The 20,929-nt window shown below is 38.9% G+C and overlaps 1 protein-coding gene across 28 annotated transcripts in view; it reads right to left on the minus strand.

The window, feature by feature from the left end:
• LTBP1 (latent transforming growth factor beta binding protein 1) overlaps positions 1–20,929 on the minus strand; it is a 458,228-nt gene that overhangs the window by 84,425 nt on the left and 352,874 nt on the right. For all 28 annotated transcript variants that reach the window (XM_069583578.1, XM_069583577.1, XM_069583571.1 and 25 more), the window contains 2 exons: positions 13,385–13,507; positions 6,163–6,288 (listed from right to left, as the gene is read on the minus strand). In XM_069583578.1, the coding sequence (XP_069439679.1) occupies positions 6,163–6,288; positions 13,385–13,507 (249 nt within the window). The remainder of the gene's footprint in view (positions 1–6,162; positions 6,289–13,384; positions 13,508–20,929) is intronic.

The raw sequence follows: 20,929 nt of genomic DNA on the forward strand, positions 1-20,929 counted from the left end.
AAAAAAATGAAAAAAAACGACCTGAGAAAGTGACATTAAATAAGACCTATAGTGGATGAGAGGTATCAGTCAATGTACTTCTTGTTAGTATAATAAATTTCCTTAGTTTAATCTGCTCATTATAACCAAAGCAAACAAATTAATATTTAACCTACCTACCTATATGTTTGTTGTGAAAATTAAAAGAGAAAATAGGTACAATACAGTTAGCATATGTGCCTGGCTCCTAACAAGAACTCAGTGAATACTGGTTATTACCATTACTACTTTTGTTTTAATATTAAGTCATGAAATCAGATATGTGAAGTTTCTCCAGTACACTCACACAGGGTGTCCAAGACAACCACATCATACTTTCTGTTAGATGCCTACAAAGTAACTGATTCTGGACTCAATATATTAAGCATTAAAATTTAGGTCTAAAGTACAAAAGTATCACTGACAACAACGTTCCATGGTACAGTTCTTCCATGAGAACTTGGGTTACTGATGACATCCAAAGATTCATCAAAATAGATGCAAGAAGCTCTCGGCACCCAGACATGAGCTGGGGAACACAGCATAAGGTGTGAGGGGCAGCCTGCCTGTTCATAGACTGCCCTTTCTGGAAGCTTCATGTCTGTTTTTTGGCTGAAAGAAAAAGTGTTTACTTCTTCTATGAACAAATGATTTTCCGTAGCTCTGGGGTATGAAAAGGTCAGTAGCGATAAAAGGCTTAGGAAGAGCTCTCAAATTTTGTGCCACCATTGTGAATTTCTTTATAAAAATGTTGATACATGGAGGACAATCAAGCAACGCATGGAAAATATGTATTCCAGGTCCAAAAGCAGTTTATTCCAGCAAGATTTCCTCAGCTCTCTCCCTAATGATTTAAACATCCATTTCATTCACTTCTGCAGAAGTACATTCACAGGAGGAGTGAGTGTAAAGAACAGTAGCCGTTATAGCAAGAGGCCACTTCCCTTCCTTACCTGGAATGCTGTCTGATCCTTTTTCACACAAGGGAGGGAAAGGATCCTGTTGTTAAGTTAAATTCCCCGTCTTGAGAAAAGAAATACTCTAGTTGTATTCTTTTACTGGATTTTTTTTTTCACTTTCCAAGCCTAAAAGTACTAAAAAACCTAAGAATCTTTGGGCCAAGTAGCCAGATGTAATATATTATTGTGTCAGGGTACTTCAATGTCCTACTTGGCTAAGTCATTTTCAAAAATATTTTCTCTTTGGTGATAGACATAAAGTTCTATCTCCATGCCACAAAACCACCAACTGCCTTGGAGTGCTGTCAACATGGTTTTATACTTTCTTTCTACACTGCTCGTGGAAAATGTACCTCAAAGTCTGAAAACAAAACCACACTCACTCCCAGTTCATTTTTCTTTCTTTGATTTGGCAAAGGTTGTCCTTAGTGTATTTTCTGGTTCCCAACGCACACAAAATTGATCTAAGAGTTTGGACCCAACTTCTTTTAATCTTTCTGATCCCACTGTTCTCAGTGAACTTCATGAAGCCAGCCATCCTTATCACTTGCATTTGTTGTGTTTTTCCACCCAAATGAATCAGTTAGTAAGAAGCGGTTTATGGTAGGTATCTGAACAGACTACAGGATTAGAGACTATAGCCATTCAACAGTAAGACTTGATTCTTTTGAGTGCTTTGGGTTTCAGAGTTAAGTTCAATGTTCCAAAAGTCCCCTTCCAATCCTACAGTTTTCAATTTTTAAATCAATATCAGAGATGCTTTGAATGTGAGAGCAGAAGTTCCTGATCACATACTCCATCTGGGGTGCTTTTTTGAAAAGTAAGAAACAAGCAACAACATTCAGAGGAGAAAAAGACAGCAGTCAAATATAGACTTGAACTCAAACGTTTTTTTGATAAAAAATAATTAATTTTTTTCAGGTTAATTTCAGGAATATCTGATTTTTATAAGCAGACTTTAAAGAGCAGTTTTAGAGTCACAGTAAAATTTAACAGGAAGTTTCCTTATTCCCCTTGTTTTCCCAAAACCGTCCCCTCCCCTAGCTTCTCCCACTATCAACCACCCCCACAAGAGTGGTACATTTGCTATGACTGATGAACCTATACTGATGCATCAGTATCAAGCAAAGCCCACAACTCACATCGGGCTTGCTATTGGTATTATACTCTGATCTTTTATTCCCATCTGGACAACAGAACTCACATGTTGGCAACTGGAAAGAGGCCTTTAGCAGAGTGTCTTATGTCCTCCTGACTGTTTATTGACAGGCTATTATCACTTAGCCAGTCGATGACCACTTTGAAAAAGAAAAGCACTTAACATGGCTCCATCTGTTACTCAGACACAATTTTGGCATTACTTTCATTAATCTACATTATAGAGGCAGAATGGCCAGTTGTGACTACCCTAGTTGGTAACTTCTGTTCTTTGCTCTAGCCCTCAGACCCCCATTACTCTGCTCTCTTTCAGGGGGTTTACCACTTTATAGCATATTACATAGCAGACATTAGTTTACTGTCTCCAAGAAAGTGGAGCTATTCTTTGTTCAGAGACATCACCCCGGTTCCTAGAAGTGGCCAGTATATAGTAGACATGCAAAAAATATTTGTCAAATGGATGAATGAGCGAGGATGCTTTCTAAAGGATATGATTTTAGGAGGTTATTTTGGTCATAGTTTAGAGGCCTAATTCGTCATGATTAACCAGGTTCCATAAGTCACTGATGTTCCCTCTGTGCTGCTAGGCTCCTCTGAGGTCCCTGCTAGACCAGTGTGGCCAGAGTATCATGCGAACAGAAACCACAGTGGAGTCTAGAGATGCCTGATGTCCCCAGTTTCACCTGTTGTCATACAAGGCCTCAATTGACATGGACATCCAACTGGGAGAGCACAGCCATTCCTAGCCAAGAGCAGCCCTCCCAGAGGCACGTGAACAGAGTGATGCCAAGTCAGAGGCCAGGAGGCATTTCTCCAGGGGAGCCAGGGCACGGACATGGTGACACTGGGGATTCTGACTGTCACAAGTTTCCCCAGTCGTCTTCCCACTCACTCACATCCTGTTGCCGATGAAGAAACGAAACTCTGAGTCAGCTTACAAACGGGAGGATACATATTTTTCCTATGAACCTACACTGATATATCATTTTCAAGCAAATTTGAATTCTGTAATTTAAAAAGTAGGGGAAAATAAAGGAACCAAAGAATTGGGACCTTTTAAAACAAATGGATAAGCCAATTTAAGATATAAAACAGTGAGGTGAATGAACGAAGTCAAAAGTCTCCTTTGCTCTCCTACACAATCTCTGGCTACAGGGTGTAAAGGGGGGTGGCAGGAGGAGGAGAACCACAGTTATGAGAATAAAAGAAAGAATTACAGAAGTGGAAGTAAATCAAAAAGGCCTTGATTCCCTGTACTTTCCTGACATTCACGTGTAGGACTTGGGAAAAAAACAACTCTGCGAGTTATAGATTGTATATGACATGCCGTACCCTGTACTTTTTTCCATCCTTAAAATAGAACCATGCTATATTATTTAAATACAAAAACATAAATTTCAACATGCACTATTTACTTATTTATCCCCAAATCTCTTCCTGGAATGTAGGTTCCACGTGGACAAGAACAGGGTGTATTTTGCCCTCAGAACACCAACAGTGCCTGGGACGAGATAGGCGCTCTGTCACTGAGCAAATTAATAAACAAATAGCTGCACACCCACCACTTACTTCCTATTCCAGGTTCAACTGACACTTGTTCTTTACCTCATGTGGGAAAAACAAGATACTTCTCCATCCTCTCCCACATACATGCTCCCAAAGCAGCATAAGAGAAAGGATGGAGCCAGTGGTGGTGTTTTTATTTTCAAAGATTCGATCCTGCTCCTTTATACCTGAGACAGTTGGTATTGACAGACTGCCTCTTCATTGTGGTTCAATATCTGTGAATAGATGCGGACAACTCTCCAAGTCATGGGGGATTAGGGAAGGGCCCTCCTCCCTTCAGCTGGGCAGGATTCCTTCAGCCCTGCTTGAAGAAAGGTATGCCAGCCCTCGTGTCCATGTGGCTTCAGCTGCTTTAATTAGAAGTTAGGAGATAAGCTGATGGATGGGCACGAAGCAAGAGTGCCAGCCACTTCTCAGTGTTAATTCAAATCCTGTACACATCAGCTCCATAGCTAAATCCCAATCACATGGACTGGCTTCGTCCTACACCACTGCCAGGGGTAGAATCAAGACATATTGCTACTGGCACAAGTTTCAAACTAAGGCCAATGAAAGAAAATTTGAGCCAGTTTAGTCTACTGGATTAAGACCATAAAAAATGAAAATCTTGCAAAGCTTATTCAAGAAAGAGATTAACATGGCTAATAATGAGGGGGCTTTCTAGTTATACTGCCAGGTATCAGCACAATGTTCTAAAGTATCTGCTTTGATACTTTTGTAAAAATTGTCCAGATTCTGGAGTAAAAAATATGGAACAAGGGTCAAAGACCGTATACTAAAGTACAGGAATTTACAAAGCCCTAGAAGTTTTCTTAAAACACAGTTTAAAATTCAAATCCCCGCCAAGTAAATGCCTAAACAAATTAGAACTGCAACTAAGTTACAGTGATTATATAACTCTTGAGCTGCAGAAATAAAGATTTTAAAAGACACAGATTTAAAGAAAAAGTACAAAAGAAAAAACAAACCTGAGTATGTTTATACTGGTATATGGCTTTGACTGGTGAGCACTTGAAATGACTTATACATTTTTTTTTTAAATACAGTTTTTGCATGGCACAGCTACTGGTATCTATAACTTGGACCATTTCTCAGTTAAGGAAGACCTTACTAGCCATGATTTACAGCTAGCTGAAGAAGCAAATCTGCACCCTTCTAGAAGGCAGGGAAACGAACATTCTGCAAATTTCATGTCTTCAGTCACTCAAGTCGGCTAGCACCCCATCCTCTCTACCAAGGAATTCTGTGATCCCCCCAGAAGGCCTGCATGCATGCTCTTTCTTATCAGTCTCAGAGCTCTAAATATAAAATTAATTAAAACTCAAACCACTGAAACATGGAGTAAACCTCTCATGGGCATCTTCTTTATGATGTTTTTCTCCATTTCCCCACATTTGATCACTTCCAAACCCCCCATAATCTTTAAACCTTACCCTGCACTATCTCTCTTTCACTTGAAGCCAAATCTGGCATTCATGTTTTGTCTACTCAGCAGGAAAGCAATTTCAATAATCTCCTGCTTTTTATAAGATCAGTTTATTCTTCTCAATAAAATAATTCATTTCAGATGAACCTGGTTGCCGGTCCTCGGCCTGATTCCACTGTGGTGTGAGTAAGGAGAGAACACACTTCCTGCTCCACTCCTTTTTAAAAGCAAAGACCCTAAGTCCTATCACAGGCCCGGAACAGAACTTTCATACTTCTTTAAAACAGAGCTGGGTTTTGATAACCTAGATTCTCAAAGGGATGGATGAAAAATTATGATTATAGGACTCTTCTCAGTTTACTTTTATAAAGGTTCAGATGAATTATTCTTCAATTTATCAAACTATCATAAGTCATCAAGAATATAAATCTTATGTATATAACTAGTGCTGCAGCCCTGCAAACATAAAGAGGTTGCCAATAGGAAGCCAACATGTTATCTTAATGTCTTACAACTTAATTTGCTCCTAGGATATAATAAATACTGAAAGGTAGGAAAATATACTGGTTCAGAGCAAAGGATCTTAAAGGAATAACTCTGGAAAATCTCTGCTGACAATGGTACAGAGAAAAATCAAGCAAGGCATGTTTATATACAGAATGATACAGATGATCTATATGAAACATAATCAAAATCAACAGAGTCTTGGGTTACATCAGGGATGTTGCTCCATTTCCCTTTCTGTCTCCCACATGCACCTAAAATCACCTCCCGTACATTTTGACTCATTAATTCAGTACCAGTCATCGAATCACCTGTGAGTATTTTCACCATTATAATGGTTTATCCTGTCTGTAAATCCTAGCCACCTTGAGCTGCATTTCAGGGAGGGGTTCCCTCGGTGCACATGTGCTCCAAGGCCTTAAATCATGAGTGCTTGTCAGTATCTCAGAGCCTGTGCCAATTAAAATAGAAATGCGTCTCCTTTCTGCTTTATCATGCAATCATTACATGAGGTCTTATTGTTCATCTTACCTTCACACGTACGTCCATCTGCAGAGATTGAGAAACCCTGTTCGCAGATGCAGTGAAAAGAACTGTCTGTGTTTAGACATTCTCCATGAGGACCACAGAGTCCGGGTTGTTCACATTCGTTAATATCTGGAATCAAGAAGAGTTCCACATACTTGAAAACAATCCTATTTTGCTTTCTGATGATATCAGATAAGACAGGAAGCAAAATCTATTACAAAATGGCCAGACGTGTATTTGGTGGCACACTATACCATTTGTATACACACCAGACCACAAGACAAGCTGGACTGTCAGGAGAGAGAAATTACTTGGGTTGAATCATAGGAAATAACCAACGTTCACCATTTTTATCCTAAAAAAAGCAAGTTCATAGGTTCAAATCAAGGATACCCAAGGCTTGAGGGTATCTAATAAATTAAGTCTTTTGTGAAATATTCTTCAGTGGGAATACTGTGTTCTCCTTCGTCTTCTTTCACCACCATGAAAACAGCTCTCCTGTGGCCTGTATGTCTTCTCAAGTCCATGCCTATCCATCCCTGGGAAGTGAACTTAAGGGCAAGGTTGGACATGTCTAACGGTGTTTAAGTCAAAAATGTCACTTCTCCAATGTCTGAATATACAAAGGAAATTGACTCCAATCTGTTTCACTGAAAATGGATACAAGAAATAAAGTACAAGAAAAATGCGGCCTGTAATATTTGCACAGCTTTGTGATGATGAATTTAGTGGATGAGCATCCAGCACTTAGCGCAGTACTCAATACCACCAAGAGTCAGAAAAGTGGTAATGATTATTACTAAGACTCATGTACAAATCATGCTGTAGTTGTGTTGACTAGTGTGTGTTGACCATCTCATACTCTGCTTGTCCTCAATGAAGAAAGATTATGCTCCCTGCAGCCAGGGTGACGGTGTACTTCTACATGCTAATAATGCAGGAATTGTTTGGTATCCATGCAATGATCTTTAAAGGCAGTCCTAATGACGCTAGCTAAGAGCACCTGAAGGGGACAAGGTAAGGAATCATGGAGAATGGCTCACCTAGTCACGATGCTGCTGACACACAGGACTGCCTGCGTGTACTGCATTTTAACTGCTGTTTGTCTCCTCTGTGTCCCTCTTACACTGACTGCTTCTTCAAGAGAACTTCATACTTTAACTGAGTCCACCTCCCAGTATAGCAAGTGAAGTGTATTATAAATACGTGTTCACCAAAAACTCTCAGTTTTGTTCATCCTGTTCTAACTGAACAGTGATTAAGATTCTCTTAATCAACTGCAGTCATAAAGGTATCACATGTCCTAGGCACCACCCAAGAAGTAGCCCTACTAAGGTCATTCTCCTGTCTTTCTGAAGTCATTTCTTACTAACGAGGTCCTCGGGCTTCCCTGGTGGCTCAGTGGTAAAGAATCCACCTGCCATGGCAGGAGACGTGGGTTTGATCCCTGGGTCGGGAAGATCCCCTGGAGAAGGCAATGGCAACCCACTCCAGTATTCTTGCCTGGGAAATCCCATGGACAAAGAAGCCTGGCAGCTACAGTCCATGGGGTCGCAGAAGAGTCAGATATGACTTAGCAACTAAACAGCAAATAGGCCCTCAACACATCATCTTAAAAGTCCATCTTTAATGCGGTACATACATACAATGGAATAGTACTCAGCCATTAAAATAGAATGAAATAATGCCATTTGCAGCAACGTGAGGGGACCTAGAGAATGTCACACAGAGTGAAGAAAGTCAGACAGAAGAGGAGAAATATCATATGCCATCTCTTTTATGTGAAATCTAAAAAGAAAGGATACAAATGAACTTACTTACCAAACAGAAACAGACTCACAGACTTCAAGAATGTTCTTATGGTTGCCAGGGGAAGGATGCGGGGAAGGGATAGTTAGGGAGTCGGGGATGGACGTGTACACACTGTTATATTTAAAATATTTAAAATGGATAATCAACAAGGACCTACTGTATAGCACATGGAACTCTGCTCAATGTTATATGGCAGCCTGGATGGGAGGGGAGTTTGGAGGAGAATGAATACAGGTATATGTATGGCTGAGTCCCTTCAGAATTCATCTGAAACCATCACAATATTATTTGTTAATCAGCTATACCCCTATGTAAAATTTAAAAAAACAAAACAAATTTCAGGTCCATCTTGCTGCTGCTGCTGCTAAGTCGCTTCAGTTGTGTCCAACTCTGTGCAACCCCAGAGACGGCAGCCCACCAGACTCCCCCGTCCCTGGGATTCTCCAGGAAAGAACACTGGAGTGGGCTGCCATTTCCTTCTTCAATGCATGAAAGTGAAAAGTGAAAGTGAAGTCGCTCAGTCGTGTCTGACTCCTAGCGACCCTATGGACTGCAGCCTACCAGGCTCCTCTGTCCATGGGATTTTCCAGGCAAGAGTACTGGAGTGGGTTGCCATTGCCTTCTCCGAAGTCCATCTTCAATTCAATTAAAAACTTTTACTGATGGTTTCCTAAAAGATGGTTGAGTAGGCAGGGACCTACTCACAGTAGTGAAGCTCACAGTATTAGAGGGGAGGCAGAAACCAAGACAAATAACTATAAAGTTGAATGGGAGCATGGAAAACATACAGATGAGGGGCCTTTACAGTGACCTAGAGAACACGCTTAGCCACCAAGCTGGCAGCTCCCCTCCTCCAGAGGGTCACTCCTTTCCCTGTATCCAGGGTCTCTCAAGGCTCTTCATGTCTGTTCCTCTCACCGTGTAACGGGAATTCTGGCAATATTACTGATTTAGCTATCTGAATATTAAGCTTGAACTCTTTACCCTTCCATCTGCCATATATTTCAGGCCAGTTGGCTTTATCTTCTGCTGAACCTAACTAAGAAATCAAGCAGGAATTACTCATTTTCTTAACAACTCTCCCATTCTGGTTATTGTCACTAATTTTAAAATATTTCAAGAAAGAACAATGAATCATTTTCTACTTTACTATTTCTTAATATGATTCCACTCTGTGAAATCCTTCCCTTCTTTTGTAAATTCTCTGGTATCCTCTGTTTGCTATCTACTGAAAATACCTTAGATTATAATCGTTCCTGAACTCTGACCTTCTTTTACCCATTAGCACTATTCTTTCCAAACTGCTGCCTGGAATCTGCTGCCTCCCACATGGGCAACAAGGTGCCATAAAGTTCCACTTGCCCGGGGATCAAGTCCAGGGTCGCTGTCCATCTTGTAGAGCCTTAGAGGTTATCTAAGACCACCTTCTTATTTTACCTATGACTCAATGTGACCTTTTAAAAACTGTCAGACTTTGCAACTGTGCAAAGGGAATCGTGTGCATAAATATTTTTGCTTCAAGAGAAGTCACTGATTAACAAATAATTGTCTAAAACGTCTGATGACAGGAACTGTAGACGAATTCCCAGACTTTTTTCCAGGAAACCACCAAGAAAGAACAACATGAATATCTGGAACCAGAGAAACATATGCATTCAATTTGGGTTGTACTTATTGAGGCATTTCTAAACTATGCTGCTAGTAACTCAGCTGAAAGTCAGACTATATTTAAGTTGGGTTTCTTTCATGGGTCCGAGATTCCACAGAAATTCACAATTTGGCATGTGTAAGTCAAAATGTGAAACTGAGTATATTCTGAAGCTCAAATGTATGCTGCCACATTCCTAGAGACTGTTAACATAGAATTTCCCTGCTGTCTGTGTATCATAATTAATTGTCCTGAGGGAAGAGATTCTTACACTTTCAATTGAAAATGCCTTCCTGAATATGGACCTATCTTCAGATTATTAGGTAAGATTTAAACTTTATACCTATCACACATTATTTTTCAAATATGTTCCATGGTTATTCACACTGTCATAAATTATGTTTTCAGCATTAAAACAAACTGAAATCTATGCCCACATACAGAATGCTGACATGATCATGGGATTAAATAGAAGTAGGCTACTAACTTCAGGCAGAGTGAAGGATCATAAACCTGCCTCCAGTGATACGGCAAAGAGAGATGACTCAAAACAAGGTCAGTGCACAAGACATTATAAACAGCCTCTAATCAGGGTAGGTGGGTGATGGAGCAAATTCATAGACACTATTTTTTAAATGGTACTATATCCCACTGCAGGAATATTTGTCATTAATTTGGATATAAGTTTTTCAAGTAGACATATTAGTTTATTCTGGAAATTGGGAGTCACCAATGTAACTGAGAGTAAAGTCAATTTAATAATGATTTACAGTCAATAAAAAATCATATGTTTGAAGCAGCCACATTTGGGCTCCTAAAAAATCTTAAACACAAATTTAATATACTGAGAGAAAACAGTATAATTAATTAATCAGATGACTAAATTGGTTTCTCATAATTTAACTCTAGAAGTACATAAACTTTACAATATGAACTCATAGTCCATTTATACAAGACTTGGTTTTACTTCTATTTGGTCAAAACTCTATGACAAGAAGAAACAAAACAAAAAAAAAAACTATTCCTAAGCCCAAATGTCTGTAATAAAAAGAGGATTCAGGGGTTTAGGGGGATCTCTTGGCATTTTTATATAAATCAAGATTCTAATAAGATTTAAAAGTCTCCCAAATGAAATACTGTCATAAATTTACAATTCAAATCTTTCTTCTCAATTGTATTAAGTCCAAACCCATTTAGTTTCTGTATTGGGAACACTGAAAACTTTAAGTTTACCTTGAAGATAAATAAATATACACTCTCTAAGGTACATGCTGCAGAATATTTACATCCTGGGATCAGTAAGGGCATTAATTTTAAAAGATCTTGAGGCAAAGGTCCATGTATTTTATATCTCAGGGACACAGAGCTGAATGTAGATAAGATACATCGGGTAAATATTCTAGAACCACAACTAAGAGAGTAGACACCATATTCCCTTTTTTAAGAATACTGTGATTTGGGACATGTGAGAGGAATATAAATTATGACAAACCAGGATTTTAAAAGTCACGTGTCCAGGAACAGATAAAAATGACTCTAACGAACTTTTATTTATATGTAATTTGGGCTATATGGAGATCAGCCCTGGATGTTCTTTGGAAGGAATGATGCTAAAGCTGAAACTCCAGTACTTTGGCCACCTCATGTGAAGAGTTGACTCACTGGAAAAGACTCTGATGCTGGGAGGGATTGGGGGCAGGAGGAGAAGGGGCCGACAGAGGATGAGATGGCTGGATGGCATCACTGCCTCGATGGATGTGGGTCTGGGTGAACTCCAGGAGTTGGTGATGCACAGGGAGGCCTGGTGTGCTGCAATTCATGGGGTCGCAAAGAGTCGGACACAACTGAGTGACTGAACTAACTGACTGACAGGGTTCCATAATGGTGGAGGAACAATAAGAAAATTTATCCAGTATTAGAAATAAATAAGAGAACAGGTAAGTGTGAGTTTTCAATGGAAAAAGGCATGGGTTTATTAAGGCTAATAATTACAGGAAAATTTGTGGGGTAATTAGGTGTAGCTAAAAATTTTGGAACAAATGTGACTTTTTAATCACAACATAAAAAATAACTCTATGCATTATACTTGGGGGGAAAGATCACTGAATCTGTCTTCTTTCCTTTGGCTATACATGTAACAATAACTGGCATGGCAATGTAGAGAAAATAAAGGGGAAAGATCTTGGGTTCAAATCTCAGTTCAATTACTTCTTAGTGGGGAGCATGCTAATTAACATCTCTGAGCTTCCATTACTCAATCACAAAATGGATAAAAGTTTCCTCCTCAATTCTCTACAAATTAAGTGAGGTAATACAGTAACTGGCACACAACAGGCATTTAGTTAAAACTGTGTTGTGATCGGTGCTATGTTCTTATTAGTACTTGTGTCCACTGTACAGTCAGTCCTCCTTTATCCCCAGAGAAGACATTATAAGACCCCCGGTTGGATACTTGAAATTATGGATAGTACCAAACCATGTATACACTACTTTTTTCTTATATATACATATAATAAATTTTCATGGATAAATAAGGCATAGCAAGAGATTAACAACTAATAATAAAATAGGATGAGAACAGTATACCAAAATAAAAGTTATGTAAACACAATTTCTCTCCCTTTCCAATTATCTTACTGTGCAAGTTTAATGCCTTTTTCATCTTATAAGGACTTAGCATGCACTGTGGCCATGACTTTTGCAGTTTGAGGGTCAACAACAAAAACAGAACGAATTTCTTCTTCTCTCTTCACAGTATCACAGATAAAAGATTTGTTCTTTTGTTGCCATTGATCTTAGCAACCTTAAAATAGGATTTTTTTTTCTTTCCTTAGTAAGTCAAGAAATTTCCCTTCTTCATTTAAAAAAAAATACTCTTATGGCTTCTTTTTGGTATATCCAAATGGTTTGCATCACTACCCTTGTTTTCTGGAACCATTATAAGGTAAGATAAGAGTTGCTGGTACACAGGCACTGTGTACATCAACAGCGGATCTGATGACGGTAGAGATGGCTACTAAGTGACTAACAGACGAGATGTACTGCACGAAAGGATGATTCACATCCAGAGCAGGATGAAATGGGATAGCATGAGATTTCATATACTAGTTAGAACAGCAAGCAATTTAAAATTAGTGAATTGTTTCTGGAATTTTCCATATATTTTCAGACCACAGCTGACTGCAGGTAACAAACTGCAAAAAGTGAAACAGCAGATAAGGGGAGGAGGACAGCTGTTCAGGAGATCAAATGTGATAGCACTTCGAAAAAATAGAAAATTCTGTCCTCTGTAATTATGCCAAAATTATTAATCAGGCTTTTTGGGGGAGAGGAAAAGCTAGATACTGAGTAAAAACAGGGATCAGGAAAAACAAAAAAGCAGAAACATGTTATGGGACAAAATGAAATGGGCACATGAAGGACATGTAAAAATGAAAAGGTAACTTAGAATCAAATACCAAGGTTGGCCAATGGAAGGAAAGTACAGCGAAGTACAGATGATCATAGTTACCACAGAATCACGTAAAGCTAGGACACAGTTCCAAAATGCATGAGCTTTAGTTAGTTTGGTGCAGTGCAAAGCAGGAACTTCCTGTACTTGATGTAGACTCAAAAAATTATAATAATACTTATAAATAAAATCATTAAAAAATTGCATAGCTCATTTATATATACAGTGGTAAAACTGTAAACTATTATCAAGAAGCAACACAGAACTGAGTAATTATGTAAATTATAATTTAAAAAGCAGAGAAAGAAGTTTACCTTGACATCCTTTATTGTCATTTAGCTGGAATCCATCTGGACAAGTACATTCATAGGACCCTTTAGTATTAATGCAATCTCCTCCCTGGCAAACACTCTTGTCCTCCAAGCATTCATTGATATCTACAAGTCAATTTACAAGATGTATAAGACAAACTGTATTAAGAAAAACATATCCCTTACCTTTACACACTAGACTCGTATAAACGAACATTATTTTACATCTCTAGTAATGCATGATTTTAAATGAATGACTGTTTACCTTTTAGAGTTATTAAAAATGAGACATTTTGAAAGGACTTTAGCTTTTAAAATTTGTACAGTATAAATAGATGCTATACAAGATACTGTATCACACATCACAGAAAAGATTTTAACATATCTGGCATGCTCCCTGCCTCCAAAGAAAAATGATTGTACAAAAAAAAAATCCCCAAATTGTATTATAAAGGTAAACACAAAAATATTGAGTTGATTTATAAGTTCAAAATAATTTAAGAATTGTCAAAGATATATGTCACAAGAATAGTACCAACTTCCAGAGTCGCATGAATTTAGAGGAGAGATACTGTAAAGATTAAAGGTAGCTTGTGTAATAGAAGGAACTTACTTAAAGCCTTGACAACGGGGTGAACAGTGGCAGAGGGGTAATAAGAGGAGTTTTGGGAAGGCAACGGATTGAGCAAAATCAGAAGTCACTTACTCAGAAGTTATCACAAACAGGTATAATGCTGTCCAGACTTCTTAAAAAAATGTATATACTTGTAACATATGTCCAACTAAAAACGGTTTATGTAAGCACTAATGGGTTTTGACTTGTGAGCATGTAAGACAATTAATGACCCTGCTCACTGCATGAACTTGAGGCAGATCTTTCGCAAGGGTTGTTTATAACCTCAATTACTCCTATCAAAGTTCATTATTCCTAACACACGCCATGAGTCTTGATTCTGTTGTATGTATAAGATTCAAATTATTAGCACTGAAGAAACCTAAAGGACAAAACCTTCCTTGTTTGCTCAGAATTTGGTATGTTATGGTATTTCTTGCAAATAAGATTGCTACTAAAATACAATTACACTCATTTTACATGCTAGCAAGATAATGCTCAAAATCCTTCAAACTAGGCTTCAACAGTTCGTGAACCAAGAACTTCCAATGAATTATCTAAATTTAGAAAAGGCAAAGGAACCGGACATCAAATTGCCAACATCCATTGGATCATACAAAAAGCAAGAGAATTCTGGAAAAACATCTACTTCTGCTTTCATTGACTACACTAAAGCCTTTGACTGCGTGGATCACAACAAACTTTGGAAAACTCTTCAAGAGATGGGAATGCCAGACCACCTTAACTGCCTCCTGCGAAACCTGTATACAGATTAAGAAGCAACAGTAAGAACCAGACACGGAACAAGGAACAACCGACTGGTTCAAAACTGGGAAAGGAGTACATCAAGGCTGTATACTGTCACCGTGCTTATTTAACATCTATGCAGAATACATCATGTGAAATGCCAGGCTAGATGAATCACAAGCTGGAATCAAAATTTCCAGGAGAAATATCAACAACCTCAGATATGCAGATGGTACCACCCTAATGGGAGAAAGTGAAGAGGAACTAAAGCTCCTTTTTATGAAGGTAAAAGGGCAGAGTGATAAAACTGGTTTAAAACTCAACATTCAAAAAACTAAGATCATAGCATCTGGTTCCATCACTTCATGGCAAACAGAAGTGGAAAAAATGGAAACAGTAACAGACTTTATTTTCTTGGGCTCCAAAATCACTGTGGACGGTGACTGCAGCCATGAAATTAAAAGACGCTTACTCCTTAGAAGGAAAGTTATGACCAACCTAGATAGCATATTCAAAAGCAGAGACATCACTTTGCTGACAAAGGTCAAAGCTATTGCTTTTCCATAGTCAACTATGGATATGAGAGTTGGATCTTAAAGAAGGCTGAGAACCCAAGAATTGATGCTTTCAAACGGTGCTGGACTTCAAGTGCTGGAGGAGACTCTTGAGAGTCCCTTGGACTGCAAGGAGATCAAACCAGTCAATCCTCAAGGAAATCAACCTTGAATATTCATTGGAAGGACTGATACTGAAGCTCCAGTACTTTGGTACCTGATATGAAGAACAGACTCATTGGAAAAGAACCTGGTGTTGGGAAAGACTGAAGGCAGGAGGAGAAGGGGACGACAGAGGACGAGATGGTTGGATGGCATCACTGACTCCATGGACATGAGTTTGAACAAATTCCGGGAAATTATGAAACCTGGTGTGCTACAGTCCATGGGGTCGCAAAGAGTCGGACATGACTTAGCGACTGAACAACAACTAAAATACATGAAATGTCCAGAACTGAACGTGAAGACTATTGCAGTCTATTCTCCTTGCTGTCTGGTTGAAAATGTGGAATTAAGTATTTCTCATAGAATCCAAACAAGTAATTAACTGCCCTCTGTACCATGGGGTAGATAAAAGAGAAGCACCTTATAATTTCACTCTATCAAAAGAAATTATTATGAAGTTCACCCATTTTCAAAGTGTTTCTGAATACTGATCCTAAAATGTAAACCACAGCTGATGTGCCTGTCACAACTAAAATAGTTTACCACTTTTTTAGTGTTTCTCCAACTTCATTTAAGTGTAATTTACATATTACAAATGCATCTGAGAGTCCAATTCAATGAGCTCTGACAAATGTAAACACATTCTTGTAACCACCATCACAACCAAGGCACAGGCATTTCTGTACCAATTTATATCTCTTAGGTTGGATTCTTCAGTTCAGTTCAGTCGCTCAGTCATGTCTGACTCTTTGCGACCCCATGAATTGCAGCACGCCAGGCCTCCCTGTCCATCACCATCTCCTGGAGTTCACTCAAACTCATGTCCATCGAGTCGGCGATGCCATCCAGCCATCTCATCCTCGGTCGTCCCCTTTTCCTCCTGCCCTCAATCCCTCCCAGCATCAGAGTCTTTTCACCATTGCAAATGCAACATTTTTTAAAGGAACGAATGAAACACCTTTCTAAGAATGTCATTCTGTAGTGACAAACATAAAGTCTGGAGACATTTTCCTTTGTCTTTTTGTCTAATCGCCATTCCTGTTAACCTTGTGCCTTGGGTGTTTTAATTGCCATCAAAGAGTCAGTAAAGGAAATATGCACAATTAAGAAAGATAATAGCAGGGAGGACTAAGTGTCTCTTACAAAGCCTGAATGCACCAACAACTGGTCTATTCACTGGTTAACTGACCTTGGAATATCAAGATTCCTAAAACCAAATTTAACTGAGAAAATGCTCGTAGATATAAATTCTGTGAAAATAATTCTTAAGATCAAACTTTCTGCTAATTTCATGATTTTGAAATAGTTGAGACAAATGGGAATCTTCTAGTCTACTGTTGGTGGATCTTTGCCATAAAACATGTATTAAAGGAAAATTTGGACCAACCATTACCAAAAAATGTACAGGCATTTCCAATGCCCCCAAAGGTTTCCTTGTACCCCTTTTCTGTATGGCTGCTTCTGGTCAGCGTAGTGTTTTTGAGTCATCCAGGTCTGTCACCTGTATCAATAGCTCTCCCCTCATCATTGCTGAGTAGTGTTCTGTTGTGTGAATGTCTCCTGATATGTTTACCCTTCACCTGCGCTGAGTACTTGGATTGCTTACAGTTTTACTATTGTGACTGACATTTTTATTTATATGCAAATCTTTAACATATGCTTTTCCTTGAGTAGATTCTGACGGGTAGAATGGCTGGGCCACACAGTGGAATTAACTTCTGAAGTTTTCTAATGCGGTTGCATCATTTTACAATCCCACCAGCAAGGTAGGAGAGTTCCAACTGTTCCATATTTATTCTACTAGCTTCCCAGCCACCCTAATGGGTGTTGAGTAAGAGATCCACATTTAGATTTACCTTTCTTTCTTTGCTCTTTAGGAAACTGAGACAAAATAAGAAACAGCATCTCTGACCATTAGCATTATGTGAAAAATTTCAAATCAAAATACGGCAAGTAGAATACCAAGGATATGAATTTAAGGAACAACACTCCATTACCTAGTATGCCCTAGCATCATGGAAATCTATCACTTTTGTTCACCTCTCCCTAAAATAATTTTCTTTCACTTTCCAAAGTCTAGGAGAAATAATATATGCGAAGAAATGAAAGCATTTTAAAAAGTTCAAACACAATTGGACAGATTTTAAAACAGTTCATTACATTAGAATCTGGTTTAGTTTACATATTTTTGCAAGACCTCTATCTTAGAAAGCAGAAAAAAAAAAAGAGTAGCTGGAATATTAAGAGAGCCCAATGTGGGATTGTCCAGCACCACTGCCAAGGGTAATATGAAAGAGAGACTTCTTCTAGGAAAGAAAAGATTTCCTGTAGGAGCTGGCCATCAGGCTTTAAAGAAAGCACCAGTCACTTGTGGTCACCTCTCCACTGAGAATGCTGGCAGTCACCAATGACCTCCACTTTGCTAAATTCCATCAACTTTTGGTCCTCATCTTGCCTAGCAGCAATGTTTGACACAGGTTCATTACTCCCTCTTTGAAACACTTTCATCTCTTGAATTCTGGTCTTCCTCCTTCACTTGCCACTTCTTCTCAATCCTCTTTGCTGGTTCCTATCACCTCTTCACTTCTAAATGAGGGACCATGACACTCTTTGGACCACTTCTCTCTCAGCTACATGCACTCCCACGGTGATCCCATCCAACTTCATGGCTTTAGACACTGTCTACATGCTGATGAATCCCAGCTCGGAACTTACTACTGAATTCCAAACACGTAAATGCAATTGCCTTTCAGATATCTTCATTTGCATATTCATCAAAGGCACTGCAAACTTAAAACGACCAAGTTCCTAATTCCCTCCACAAAGGCTTTTCACGGAACACTCCCCCCATAATCAAATGTCATCATCTCAGACTAGCTGCTGCTTGCCTACTTATTTAAAACTTTCCCTCCTTCCCTCACCACTCCTCAGGTACCCTACTTTAATTTCCCCTTAACATTTATTGCTATTTAACAAACTAGATAGTTTACTTATTTATCATGTGTCACAAATGAAATGTAAGCTACACAAGAGCAAGACTTTTATTCTTGTCTAGTTTACTGCTGTATATCCTGCACCTAGAAGAGTGCCTGGCACATCCTTGTCACTCAAATATTTGGGTTTTTGTTTGTTTTTGTTGTTGCTGTTGTTTTTAAAAACTTACTTACTTAGTTTATTTCTCTGTGCCAGGTCTTAGTTGCAGTATGTGGGATCTTTAGCTGTGGCAGGCAAGATCTAGTTTCTTGATCAGGGATCGAACCCAAGCCCCTAGCAATGGGTGCGTGGAGTGTTAGCCACTCAACCACCAGGGAAGTCCCAAATATTTGTTGAATAAATGCATAAAAGAATAAATGGATGACTTTGACTTGGAAAGAAATGTCAGAAGGTAGGAAATACCAGCATTTTCCTGTTTTGACTTGGTCTGCAAAGGAATGACCAACAGAGAGAAGGGCTACAAGGAAGACAGAGTATGAATCTTTTTCTCAGGCTTTGCAAGGGACTAGCATACAGCAACCATGACAAGTTACTGAAGAAGGTGCCAAGGTGCACAGGAGCAGAGACTGTGCCTGGAGGAAGACAAGTCAGAGGCAGAGCCTTTGAGGACTGAGATGCCAAACACCTCTAATAACCAGGACAACTGAGGCCACACAGCATCACAAACTGAGTGGCTACTGAGTGTGCTGGAGTAAAGAGCACGCAGAGATTAGCACAATACCCAGGATTCTGACTCCATGAGCAGTCCAGCAGGACTGCAGGATGACAGTATAAGAAAACACAGTCCCTGCCAGAGTTATTAGAAGAATATTACACATGTAAATATAAACGCCAACAAGATGGCTCTTCCTCTTACAGCTGTGAGAGGCATGTGAACAGTCACAGCTCAGTTAATTACAGCTGAGTACGATTAGGAAGGGCTGGAAACAGTGCTTGTTGGGCATTAGCGGGCTGAAGTCCTATTATCGTTTCAAAGGGAGCTCTGAAATATTGAATGGACTCCAGTCCTATTTATAATCCAGAACAGTAGAGAAATTAGCCCTGATTTGAAAAGGGTCTGATGATATGCTTAAAAAGAAGGTTTCTTTCTATCTTTTGAAGATAATCTTTCAATATATTTTCCAGTTTCTTGTAGGAATATGGGTTATTTCGGATGTTTTTCTTCTTGGGTTGAATTTGATGATTTAAATTTTCTTTTAAAAAGTACCCATTTCAATGATTTGATCCAATCTATTTCAGATACAAATGTACTACTGTCTTTTCATGTTTTAATTTGCTCTATACTGTTCAAATCCTTTTGGATTTCTAATTTTTTTTCTTTCTTCTGAGATTTACACGAAATTGGTCTGTTTTATTATGTAGTTTTTTGTTTAATCAATTTCTACTTTTCTCTTTTGTACCTCTCAAATTTTTCTTTTTCTGAAAAGAAGCTTTCTTATGGAACATATATACTAATAATGACAAGCAAGCCGAGTAAAAGGTTTTATTTGGCTCTTCATATAATGGTTTTAGAATAAAAAATATTAGCCTCCTGGTGAAATGGTTACACATTAAAACAGCCAAAATAAGAGGAATATATCCTATAACAAGGACGTATTGCCCAAGATTTAGTGAATGAGCTGGTTATCCTCTCGGCTAGGCCAGGAAAGAGGTAAGAACACTTACTGGGATCAGTGCTGGTTTTCAGGGCCTTGGCATGTGCCCTGTCACCTACCCACTTCCAAAATAGACCCTCCATGACTGTTTCCTGGGAATACGACTGCCTCTTCCATCCTGGAATGCCATTATGTCGAATCATCAACATTTACCCAGATATTGTAGTGTTCCCCATTCACAGAATTCAGAAAATCAATTCTTACTCTTTCGACTTATCCCTTGATCATCTGCCTACTTTTTTAGTAGGTACGTTGATTACCACTTTTCACTGGTTATATTAACTCTTCAAAGAGCATTACCACCTTAGGATAAAATCCTAGAAGATGATTCACTGATTCAACAATAACGTACATTTTAACACCTCGGAAACTGCCCCCACTTGCCCTCCAGACAAGTTCTGACTGTGTGTGTCAAGTTCTCTGGCCAGAGGAGAAGGATGCTATATAAAACAGTTGATCTTTCCCAACCCAAGGAACTGGGAAGTATTTGGAGCCACTGAAGTATGTGTCACAAAACAAGCTCATTCTTGTCTATAAAATGTGGGGTTCAGAACCTCACACATACTCTGCCTTACTGTGTGAAGCAAACTCTGTGTGTTCACATTCCTTGTTTCACAACTGATAGGATCTAACAATAGCAAATCAGTAGATAAACTGGAAAAAATGCCATTACTTGGGTGGACAGTGAACCCAGAGAATTCACAAGCACCAGGCTGGTGACAGGTGGCTACAACCCCGACCACCTCAGAGGGGCTCTGAGCCAAGGCAGATAGTGAAAGTGGTTGAAGACTCACAGTGGGAAATCTTTTAGAAATATTTC

Source organism: Ovis canadensis, chromosome 3, assembly GCF_042477335.2.
Source record: "Ovis canadensis isolate MfBH-ARS-UI-01 breed Bighorn chromosome 3, ARS-UI_OviCan_v2, whole genome shotgun sequence".
NCBI classification, from domain to species: Eukaryota; Metazoa; Chordata; class Mammalia; order Artiodactyla; family Bovidae; genus Ovis; species Ovis canadensis.